The 12213-nt window shown below is 39.3% G+C and overlaps 1 protein-coding gene across 13 annotated transcripts in view; it reads right to left on the bottom strand.

Moving 5' to 3' along the window:
• Positions 1–12213, bottom strand: part of nrxn3b (neurexin 3b) — a 533834-nt gene that overhangs the window by 230674 nt on the left and 290947 nt on the right. For 10 of the 13 annotated variants that reach the window (XM_044106666.1, XM_044106675.1, XM_044106665.1 and 7 more), the window contains 5 exons: positions 7572–7775; positions 4874–4900; positions 2084–2203; positions 584–696; positions 212–480 (listed from right to left, as the gene is read on the bottom strand). In XM_044106666.1, the coding sequence (XP_043962601.1) occupies positions 212–480; positions 584–696; positions 2084–2203; positions 4874–4900; positions 7572–7775 (733 nt within the window). The remainder of the gene's footprint in view (positions 1–211; positions 481–583; positions 697–2083; positions 2204–4873; positions 4901–7571; positions 7776–12213) is intronic. The other 3 variants (XM_044106670.1, XM_044106672.1, XM_044106677.1) reach the window with 1 other exon arrangement.

Genomic DNA, 12213 nt, shown 5'->3' with positions numbered 1-12213 from the left:
AACCCGGAGAGAACCCACCATGCACAGGGAGAACATGCAAACTCCATGCAGAAAGATCCCCGGCCGGGAATCGATCCCAGGACCTTCTTGCTGCAAGGCAACAGCTCTACCTACTGCGCCACTGTGCAGCCCCCAACTATGAACAGTTTTTTTTAAATCAGTTTATTATTTCTGTACTGTTGCTTCTTAATAAAACTTCCATCCCACTCACCCTTTGACCAGCTCCACGGCGATAAAGTCGTTCCCATCTCCGCTGTTGAAGAGGATGAAGCCGTCGGGCGACGTGGTTTTGAACTGGAAGAACAGGTGCATGGTGGTGTACGCCTGCAGGGTGGCCAAGCCCAGGTAGCTGCCTTTGGTCTTGAAAGTGACGGGATCGGCGACGATGAAGCGCATGCCGAAGCGGGCGTTGAGCTCGCAGAAATCGATGTCGCCGTTCTTGCACATGTCGATGTACTGCATACCGTTGAACTTGAGGCTCTGGGGAGAGGTCGGGCCGAATTTTCAATAAATGAGAAGGGTTCAAGTACAATGAGGGAAAAAAAAAAAAAAAAACTGATCGCAAATGTTTTACTCTTATTACCTGTAGGTGGCCAATGAAAGGGGAGGGTGATGACGAAACGAAACGTTTCTCGGTCAAGATGCCCGTTTCCACGTTGCTGAACTCCAGGCGGGTGTGGTCACCTGCCATCTGACCTGAAGGGCGGCGAAAGAGAGAAGCTGAGGAAGAGTCAACTGTGGGAGAAAAGGATGACGTACTGCTAGCAACCCTTTATGTGTTTGATCTATATCTACTGATGAAGAATTCTGAACATTTTTAGTAAACTTTATGTGTAAAATTGAAAAAAAAAAACCCATAAAAAAGCAACCAATTAATTAGTAAGTAAGCTTCATCAAACTAAGTCAGCCATTTTTCTGCTTTTCTTAGAGTATTTCATCAGCAAGATGCAGAAGGAAAAAAACAAAGTTAACCTTCAAATAAACATACAGCACTCTCCAGAGTTTTAAGGACGTCTTGTAAAGACGTGTATAATAAAAGTAAATAAATAAACTACAAGTTAAGAGTCCAAAAAAAAATTGGATTTAAACACCTGCAACTTTTACAAACCAGAAAAGAAATCTTCAAATTGACTGTTAGATCACCTGGCTTTTGTTTAAACTTCAAGGTCACTTTGCAGCAGTGCTGCCATGTTGAACAATTTAATTCATTACTACTTATTCTAAAGGTTTAAAAGATTTTTATTTCCATTTGCCATTTTCTAGTTTATTCTGATTTCACAGAATATATGTCTTTTTAAAAGTCCACTGGCGAACAAAAGTAGATTATTCTGCTTTGTTTTATGTGGTTTGATGGCACAACGAGAGGCACAAGAATCACAAAGGCCAACTCATAGTTGGAAATGCTTTTGAAGGAGCAAGTTGATTAAAATATGCAAATATATAAGAGAAAAGCAGAAATTACCTTACTGATCTTTTATCAGAGGTATGCCAGTGTGAAAGTTTGTTTATTGGATAAGTTTAATGTGGGGAGAAAATTATTCCAAAAAAAAGGCATGCTGTTCTACAGCTGACAAATAAAAGCTAATGTTAGTTTCACTGATTTTACAAAATAAGTCTGGCTTGTACCTTTAACTTAATCATCCCATCATTTTTATTTTTTTCCCCACAATCGCCATATATAACAACGTAGTGCACACATCTTTTATTTAGGCTGCTGGTTAAGAATGGCCCTTCACATAAACCCAATTCACTTATTATTGTCTTACACTTTCTCGTAATTCCCTGGGTTATACAGATTATACTGCTCTTGTTTAACTTCCTAAATTGTTCTGTGCCAACAACTTTTCACTCCTCCGTATTTTAAAACCACAACATGCAGTAAGCAAACGAGACATTCAGAGTTCTGGTATTCCATTGATTTCATTTGCGCAATGTTACTTTTCAGTAATAAAGAAAAGAAAAACCTAGTTAAGAAATGTCTCTCCCCAACAGCAACTGATAAAATTTCACATACTCGTATAACACATATTCAAACAACGGATACCACACACAGAAGCGTGCACAGCATGAGAAAAGTCAATACCTTCAGCCATGTCGTCGTCCACAATGAGTTTGAAGTTTTTACCGCGGCGGACCACTCGCACCGAGTGCCACTCATTGTCGTTGAGCTTTTGTCCGGCATAAAGAACCTCAGGGCCCTTGCCTGAAGATGAGGGTCAGTTAGTGGAGGGACGGGGAAGGCACAAGCAAAAGCAAAACCAAATCTTTGTTTGTTTGGAAATATGAAGGGCAGATCACTCACTAATTCTGGCTGTCAGGGTCTAAGATTTTAAATTTTTTTTCCTTTTAATCGCATGACGTGCTGTTCCTACTTTAGATTTCAACTGTAGGCGTAAAACAAAGATTTGGTTTTGTTTTTGACAACAAAGGAAAAATAACATTTGATGTTACTCACACAAACACTCAACTAGAAGAATCCTAACAATTTATTGTATTTTTTTGCTTCTATCCTTTATACTACCATTTTCCATATACTTGATGTTCACAGAAAGTGCCTTTCATTGTGTGTAGTGATAACTCTTAATGCCACTAGGGGGCAATGCAGCTCCATCTAGTTTCTTAAAGAAGCAGCTGTGGCATTTTCCCTTAAATTATTGGATGTGATGCATTAAAATGAAATCAGTTCTTAAATCTTTATAAGCAATGATGGCTAGAGAGATTTCTTCACCAGAATTTAAGACTTTAATTTGCTGTGTGTAATTATGCACTTCATTGTTGTTGTCTGCGGGTTCAAAGTGGTATTTATGATGGACGTGGTTCTGAAAAATCCAACTTGCTTGCTTCTACGTATCTGCGCCATTAACAATGATCAGAATTTAGAGTTCTAGTGGGAGTTCACACACATGTAACGTCATTCTCATTTGGGAGTTTTAAAGCTGCGTAGGAATCAGTCTGTATTCCAGGTTGGAGTGACAATACAACAGTAAATGTATTGTTGGATGGACATAGTGGAATGAATTAGCAAGGGTCAAAGTATACCTGATATTTGGATAAGTGTCTCATAGCTATTTGTAGGGAGGCAACTCACTTTCTGTCAGCATGGTTCTAAATTATGTCAGAAACTCATTTAAATTTTGGATTTCTTGGCATGGAGCCAAATTTTAACCCCACTAGTGTTGAGGTTGGAGCCTTTCCAGAACCTTCAACCATATATTTATTGAGTTGAGGTGAAATTGAAGAATTTGAAGGTAGTTCTACTTCATCATTCTACCCTTTTCACAAATACCATTTGTCATAACAAGGTCCGACAGCACTATGCGTGAAAATTGGAAAGGCGTTCTTAGGTTTGTAAGCTTCAAAAAGCACTATTTGGTACTGTAACTAAATACCTTTATCTTTGTTTACGCTAACAGTTTAAACTACTTTCTACTATGCTTTTGAAATGTCTCTGAGAGTAGCTGCAAACTTTAGTCGACCTTCAAGTTGTTGAAGGTACTTCATTGTCGGTCGGCACGCTCTTAAATCACGAGTGTCCATCTCCAGTTATCAAAGCGTCGGCGTTCTACCAGTTTTAGATGAGTCTCTGAACCAACAAGGCGAGTTTAAATAGTCCAACTACGTCCTCAGGAGCCCTGTAAAGTTTTGCTAATGACCCATCATTTGATTCCGGTGTGTTAAACTAGAGAAAAAACTAAAACATGCAGGGTACCGGCCATTGGAGACGGATTTTGGACGCCCCTAGTACTCTACGTTTATGGCGATATAAACATGTCTTCACTACGTTGACGCCTGACAGTGGCTTTCCAGCTGTTTGGAGTTAATGATAGGCTTGAACATTGATGCAGCTTTGTTGTTCTGAATGTTTGAACTAAGGCAGCCCAGTTGGGTCAGACGGTTAAAACATAGAGGCGATTGGCTGTTTTAACAGGACAATGATCTTGACAGTTTTAGAAAGCCTAAAGTAGACAAACATTAATCTTCTAGACCCACCCTGATATCAACTGCACTAAAAATTTTTAAAGTATGTCTGATAGTGAAGTCCATGTGAGAAAGCCAAACAATTTTAAGTAACTCTGTAATTTTTGAGAAGAAAAATGGTCAATTAACAATTGTGTGCTTTTTCTAGGACTTGCTTGGTGTGATACACTGTGTTGGGTTAGTGTTGGGTTTTGTGTACCTTATAGTGTATATGTGTAATTTTTTCCTTTGTGTGGATTAATAAGAGAAAGGCCATGAGAAATTCAAATTGGGCCGTTTGGGCCTGTAAGTGACTAATCTGTGCACAGTTGCTTTATTATATGGATATACATCCATATAAACAAGCTGTTGTCTCAATGAAAACTCTCCTGAATGCCCTCGCCTCTGTTCATTTGTGGTGAGGAAGAAGAAAAAAAAAGAAAAAAACACTCCTTTTCTGAGTAAGAACAGGTCATAAAACACCATCCGCATCAGCATGTTGATTTAAATACTACAGCATGGATTAACACTATACAAGTACAGGACATTTCACTGCAATATATGAGTAAATATAAAACCAATACTCCCTATAAAGGCTGAGAGTGCAGATGTTCAGTTAGATGCTACAGGCATGCAGGAAAAAAAAAAAAAAGATTTAGAGCTAGCTGTTTGACTTAATTTGAAAATGGACCATTTAAAATATAGAAAGTATATTAAGCCTGATTTGCATGACTTTGATCTCTGGCTATTCCTCATTTTCCCCTCCACTTTTATCTAAGAAATCCTCTTATTAGCTCCCAATGCCCCCCCGCCAACCCTCTGCATTCACACATTCCTGCCTCCACACCTAGCACACAGACCACAATCAAATATTGACGGAAGGAGAAAAGGCTGCAGAAGAAGAATGTTGACTTACTGGTGTTACAGTTTATCCTGACACAGTCTAGATGGGGAGGGGAGAACAAGTGACAGATGAAATCGCATCCTTCAAGGTTACAGCTGCAGACATCCAAAAGCAAGTAAAGCCACCTTCCGGGGACGGACACATGACGCCAGCGGCCATTTTTTTCCCCTCCCACCCCGAACCAATTTGCAAAGTGATCAATATGATTAAAGCAGTAATCTGATGTAGCTCAAGTCAAAGCAATGAATCTGTCCAGAGCCGGCCAAAGATTTTACAAGGCCTTTAGCTGAATTTTTTACGGGGGGCCCATTTTTGATTAGCCTATTAGCCCAACGTTAAGCAGATCACAGAATAGGTTTTTATTTTAGTTTTGATAAATTACTGCTGTGAATACATTTTGGATAAAAGTTTATTTATCTGATTTTAGATTTCCACACCATTTTAGTACATTACTGGAGACATAACTATATCTTACCTTCAGTTACTATGTAAAAAAAACAAATGCCATTATTAGTGTTCTGATATGAAACTTTTATATGATACTGTAGTAGTTGTAACTTTTTAAAAGTTAAAGCTACTTTTAGTTGTAGCTAAAAGTTGGTTCAGAAGACCAAACATGAACTTGGATGATAGAGAACAAGATTCAATGTTAGCAATGCTTTTGGAAAACTAGCCCAATTTTCCATCTTTGCACAAAAATATTAAAGGTTTCATGAATTTAAAAACTGTGTTTTAAAAAATATATAGTCGGTGTTGAATAATTCAGTTGAGGTTTGGATAATTCATAGTCATATACATTTTGGCTTTGTTTTGTCCAAATTACAAGGGAATTCTAAATCTCTAAAATTTATTTGAAATTCTGCCTTTTTGCATTTTCAACAATCGAGAAAAGGTTTCATACATCCATTCATTCACAATTTAGTAGGAATATCTGCTGAGTGCAGAACTGACTGCTAAATAACTTTCATCCAGAGGTCCACAACAGCTCGAAATTATACATTTTAAAACTTCTTGGGGCCTTTAAAGAAGATTATATAACCAGGTGAATGCGGCTTGTCCATTGTGGATTATTATTAGTTGATTACATCCCACAACTACTGAAGAGTTACTTCCTGTATTACTTGAAAAAAAAAAAGAACACAGACACAAGATGTTAAGTTTAGAGCTCTTACCTTTATGTGGGTAATAGTTTCCGAAGAAATATCATATTGTTGTAGTATCGCAAGACCTGATGCTATTAGATCTTGTTACATGCCTAAATATTATTTTGTTTTAAACAACACACTACAGTCTTTACATCTGGAGGATGGATTACAAATAAAATCAGGTATAAAGATGATTAAACTAGTAGCATTAAATTATAACTGTTGACACAACTTCCAAACTAGGACATGTTTGTAGGTCCTACTATAAATAAATCTAGACTTAATTTTTTAAAGAATTTTAAAGTATTTTAAATGTTATATTAAGAAAGCTTTAAACTCAAAAGAAGGTCTTTTCATTGATCTTATGGTTTCCAAGTAGCAGAGTAGCTTGCTTGTGTTCTGGGCCGGCTCTGACATTACCCAAAATTACTCTACCTCTACTGTATCAGATGACTATTTTTGTACTTTTTTCTTTTTTGTGTGCATTTCAAAATGGTCACAAGCTGTTTTAAGACCACATTGGTTTTGCAACCCAGCTTCTGAAGCCCAAAAGGTTTGACTCATTCTCTGTGTCACTTTGAAAATAAAGTCCTACTTGCTAAAAGCCAGGTCTGATAATCAGAGTAGCGGGTTCGTCAGGATGTGGGCAGAAACCAATGAGACCGTGTTGTGTTCATGTGCCGTCAACCGCAACAGAAAAGTGGGAGCAAACAGCCGCGCGCCACGTAGCACCAACACCGCGTTGAGGCCTAAAGACACCCGTGAAAGGCATCTGGTGTTATCTATTGCTACCTACAGCTAAACTAGCTTAATTACAAACTTATTCAGACTTTTGTTTGTTTATCATTGTAGCAGCTTATGGGATGAGTCAGACTCTTGTTATCAGTTTCCTGGTAATCACTCTAGGCTAGATGCTATGTCTTTCTGCTGCTGCCATGTGCGGGCGTGCTGGCCGCTGTGGCTGCGGGCTGTTTGCCAGATGGGCCGCAGGCTCTGGGCCTTTGAAGGGATGAGTGCCATCTTTGAACAAGGCCTAGGAGATGCCAGCTAGGCCAACGGTGGACCTTCTAACATGAGGGAAAAGAAAATAAATAAATAAATAAATAAATAAATGGTGAAAAAGACCACAGGAAATGAAGCGCCAAAATAAAAATGCTAACTCAGCTACTTCTGAATAGACAGCAAAACAACCATCTACATGCTGCTGATTGGACGACGGTGTTCGGGGTGAAAACTGTACAAAATAATAGAAAGACGGATGTGAAACTACTTTGACTAAATGAGCTATGATGTGTTCAAAAGATGCGCGGCTAACTTTGTTAAGTCTTGTTAGATCAATGCACTTTTTTCTTCTTTTTACAAAGACATCAAGGTATCCAGGCAGAAGAACTTACACTTCAGGCAAGTCGAAAACATTAACATGCAACTACAAGGACGGACTACACATCTGGTTTAGTACATGTTAGATCAGATTAAAAAAAAAAAGAAATAATAATAAAAAAAAGCTTAGAAAAAAAAAGAGCGCGGGCTCCTGCCTGAGCCAGAGGAGACGGTTTATACGATACCTAAGTTGACCGTCAGTTTGACCCTCCCGCTGTCCAGCTCGAGCCGCAGAGTGTCTGCCGACTCGCGGGACGTGGCGGCCATGAGCAGGCCGAAGGCCCGCTGGGACATGAAGCGCAGGGAGACGTCCTCGGCCTCTGTGTGCATGATGTTCGGGATCACCACTTTCATGTACATGCTGCCGTCGTAAGACAAGATGGAAGCCTCTGAAAACAAAGAGAGAGAGAAATTTTTTTTTTTACCTTTTTAAACGCTGTACTGCAAAAACGCAAAATATTACCAAGTACATTTGGTCTCGTTTTAATCTGACACTTGAAATAAAACAAAAACTAACTGACAAGTAACGTTTTAAACACGAGATAGGAGCTTGTTTGAAGTAAATAATTTCTTAATACTGAAGAAAAAGTACTAGTTATGTGTGAAATAATCTGACATTTTAATTTATAATATGGTAAAAATATATTTTTTCAAGGGCAGATCATAACTAGTACTTTTGCACCAATATGGAAGAATTATTGACTTAAAACCAGCTCCTACTTATTGCTGTAAAGTTACTCGTTAGTTTTGTCTTATTTCAAGGACAAAAAAAGATATTTGAAGTAGAAACTAGAACAAACTAGACTAAAAACAGATCGCAAAAATTCACATTCTGCAGAATACTTTTACATTTGAAGACTTTGCACAAAAATATATTCAAGTATTTGAAATAAAGTTCTTTCATATTTTTGCTTGAGCTAATAACACTTTGTCATGTATTTAACATGTATGTACTTTATCCTCTTCCGTCTTCCAGCATTCCCAGTGCTAGCCTCCTTGCTGAGTTTTAGTCTTAGTGCGCTGCTCACACTCATCCCCTTGCTCTCTACTATGCCAGGAAGGCTAGGGCTAGTTAGCATGGCCAGCGATGATGACGAACAAACAGTTTTCCTATACTAATGGTTCCTCCACCATTAGTACATTGAGTGGCACATGAGATTGATAGACAGCACTGTGATGCTTCTCCTGCCTTGGTATTTTTTTTCTAATTATGTCTCACATTATACTGTTACAACATGGCGACAATTTGAGTAAAAAGCGTTTTTTGTTAGTTTAAAAAAAAATAAAAAATAAAGTTGCATACTCCAGATTTGAAGGCCACCTAAAGAAAGTGTGGGTCACAGACTTAACTGGGCGTGGGGCGCCCAAAAATATTCTATTCACTGATCCGTCTCTGGTTTGTAAGATCCGACGCAGCTGAACACAAGAGAGCCTGAGATGCCAATCTGATGGCAGAAAATAGAGTTCTAGCCGTTGTGTTTATGCCCCTGGAACGTCTGCAAACATGCTCAGTGAAGAAAGCAGAAAAGGCTCCTGCACTGGAACACGAACGCCTCCGTGTCTCTCATGTTTTATTAACGGGAAACACACGCGTGTTCATGCCCTGCATGCCTACGCAGCCGCGTTGCTGAATGACGAGCCTGACGGAGCAGGCGGCAAATCGCCGAGCTACTTTTAGCTGGTGCCTTTCCCCCCTTCCCTTTGTGCACTGTATACAATCCACGGAGCACAAGCAAACACACAGTAACGCACGCGAAAAAAATTCACTCCATCATCAAACAATGCACAGAGAGAGATGTCATGGGATTATGGAGGCTGCAGAGCCAGAGTAATTTGTTCTCTTGCTTTGGAATTCAAATAGAACGAAAGAGCCGGAGTGAGAAGGGGGAACGCTTGCACAGCACTGGAAAGACTCTCTCGGAGAGAGAGACAGATTAAAAAAAAGCACCCAACCATGAAATACGTGGTTTTGGCACCGCAGCTTTTAAAAGAAAATAGAGCCTATATGAACCTTGGTATCACTTTCGACTGAAGGAAAGCCAAGGACGACAGCGAGAAATTCCACAAGAAAGCCAGATATACACGTTAAAAAGACAAACTCAATCCAACTGCTTGCAAAAGGTTGGATTTTTCACATGACAGCTTGTGAAATGTATGAAATAAAGTCGAATAGTCCGAGCGGCAAATTATTACTATGGAGGGTCCACAAAGGTTTGCCTGCGTACGTTTTAGGGCCGTTGTCGGGGGCAATTCCGTGAACAAGCCGTCTGATGTGCAAGTACGGTTGCCTAGAGGATAATGAAACCTCGGCTCGCCATTGTTCTACTCGGCTTTAGATTGGGCCGAGTTCTCATCTCTCCTCAAAGGCACGTGCAGATTTTAAAAAGCCAGTAAAACATTCATGTGTGCATGAAGAGAAGTCTGTTAGCAGACATCTCTGCTGACTGACGGGTTGATTTGAAAGGCCAGATGAGGTCCTGCATGGTGGGATAGAACTCCAACGTTAGGAGAGAGAGAGAGAGAAAAAAAAACATGAACAGCAAACTAAAAAAAGGTTTGAAAAGATTCTCCGATGAGAAAAGAAAATCTTGATGCAGTTGCATTTTCTCCTACGAGATTTTTTCCAACTCATTTAGAACCTAAATCTAAAATTCAAACCAAATTGCGCTCTTGAAATAAAAATTGTAATCATTTCAAACTATTTGGCGAAAGAAACAAAACTAAGCCTTGAAAAGGGGAACATTAGGGAATTTTCACATCTGTAGCTCCTTCACTATAGTTCAAAAAAGCTGAGTTTGTTGTCTTCTAACTTTTTCTAATGGTTCGGTCTCCAAGGAAACCAAACCACGCTCTGGCGTTCAGTCTGTGTGTAGCGCAGCTGTAAATAAAGGCAATGGATTTTATGTTTGAGCTGGTCAGAAAATGTAGTTATGCAAGCAAATAATATATTTCTCAAATTTGTTCCAGGAATTATTATCTGAGATGTACTTGTGCTTTACAAACACGACGCATGGCCTTCGTTTTAAACCCACAATGCAACACAAACCTGATGACGGGAAGGCTTTTTTTTTTTTTTTATGTGTCCTCTGTCGACACAAAAACTAAATTCATCCTCCAACAGGGAACTTTTTCCTCAGCGCCTAAGCCGAGTGAATGACTTTATTTACATTTTTATTTTCACTCATTTTCCACCACAACAGGTGTTGAAATTAGCCTCCAGAAATCTTGCGGGGAAAATCATAAATTTATAAACTTGAGTGGCAGGACAGACGATGCCCTCAGAATATTGCTCAGATGTCTAGTAAATTAATTGCATGGTAGCGTACTTGGTGTAGAAACTGACAATTCACTGTTGCTAAGTTTTACAAAACCTGAGCACAGCTGACAAATGAGAAGTACTAACACAACTGTCCAGAAGAAGAAGAGGGCCGATGAGAATGCAACGACGTCACAATACTGCAGATTTTTTGTCTTCTACCTTACATTTTTGTGTTTGACAGAAGCAGTAGCTGTGATTTCATCGTGCGAATTTCAAGCAAACTTTTAAAATGTTGCAAAAAAAAGAGAAAACCAGAAAACGAGTGCTAGCCGTGTTTCCATATCCTAGTTTAGAGCTGATCAACCAGGGAACGCAAAGCGGAATTTCGTCAGATGTTGACGCTAAGCATGGCTGAAATAAGATGTTCAGTGGCACACATGTCAGAAAAATAGAAAGTTTTCACCTGGAAACTGGAGGCTTGGATTTTGACATTTTCAGAAGGTCGTGCCTCAAGTAAGGATGCAAAAATGAGAAAGTTCTCAGAAAGTCAGAATATATTCAGCAAATGTGTTCCCTTTTGTGAATCAACTCTTTCTCGGAAAAGCTGAAAACCACTTCAAGCGAGTACAAAAGTTTTTTTGTAATTAGGGACGTTTTTTTTTTTACACTTTGCTGTTTCATCCTTGTCTAATGCGATACTTAAAAACGTGCATAAAAAGATAGTGATGTAAACACAACTAGTGCTTCACTACTGTGATAAATTACCGGCTCACCGGCATTACGTTGGAGAGCTTTTAAATCCCTCTGTAGGTCGCCGGTTTGTTATGTCTCCAAACTTCCATTTCTCACATTTTTCTAGACTTCTTCTTCAAAACTAGACAAAATTCTCACATAAATCTTCGTCAAATGAACTCTCTCACCCTGAAGAATGTTCAATCAGTATGCTTTTCATCTTAGGCAGCCATTTGTACTAAAACCTCAGTTTGGCTCGGTGCATAATATTCTTTCTGTGTATTTCTGTTCCTTTTTCCTATAATGTTTTTTTAATATTCCTCTTTCTTTTTTTTTTCTTTAGTCACGGAAATTTATACAACTTGTCCTGAACTTACAAGCCGACTAATGGTAAATCAGAGAAAGCTGGAACCCCGTGCAAAGACAAACAACACTTCTCTCAGCAGAGCTGGAACTTGAAAGAAGTCAAAGCAGCTAAATCTGCCAAATCTGAGCTAATCACGATGTCACAGCGGCAAAGAGCACATGGGAGTGCTGCAGAATGTGAGGGCTGCTGCAGAGATAAACATCATTCATACAAAGTCGTGAGCTAATAACACACATCTGCTTGACAAAGCAGGTGACAGCACTCCGCGGAAAGGCAGACTGGTTCCGTTTAAAGTTGTATGAACACGGCAGCCTCCGTGTTTGCTCCTCCATAATTTGGCATTTCTTAAGAGAGTTATCAGCGGCGCCGAGGACGTCGTTTCAGATGGTAATTAAGCTGCCGCTTGTCATTGAGAGTGTTGGCGTGTGCGCGCATGCGTGTGTGTGTGTGTGTGCGCTTTTCAATGAAC

Source organism: Gambusia affinis, linkage group LG22 (genome assembly GCF_019740435.1).
Source record: "Gambusia affinis linkage group LG22, SWU_Gaff_1.0, whole genome shotgun sequence".
Classification (NCBI taxonomy): Eukaryota; Metazoa; Chordata; class Actinopteri; order Cyprinodontiformes; family Poeciliidae; genus Gambusia; species Gambusia affinis.
Note: the sequence above shows the minus strand (reverse complement) of the source record. Positions and strands in the feature narration are given on the sequence as shown.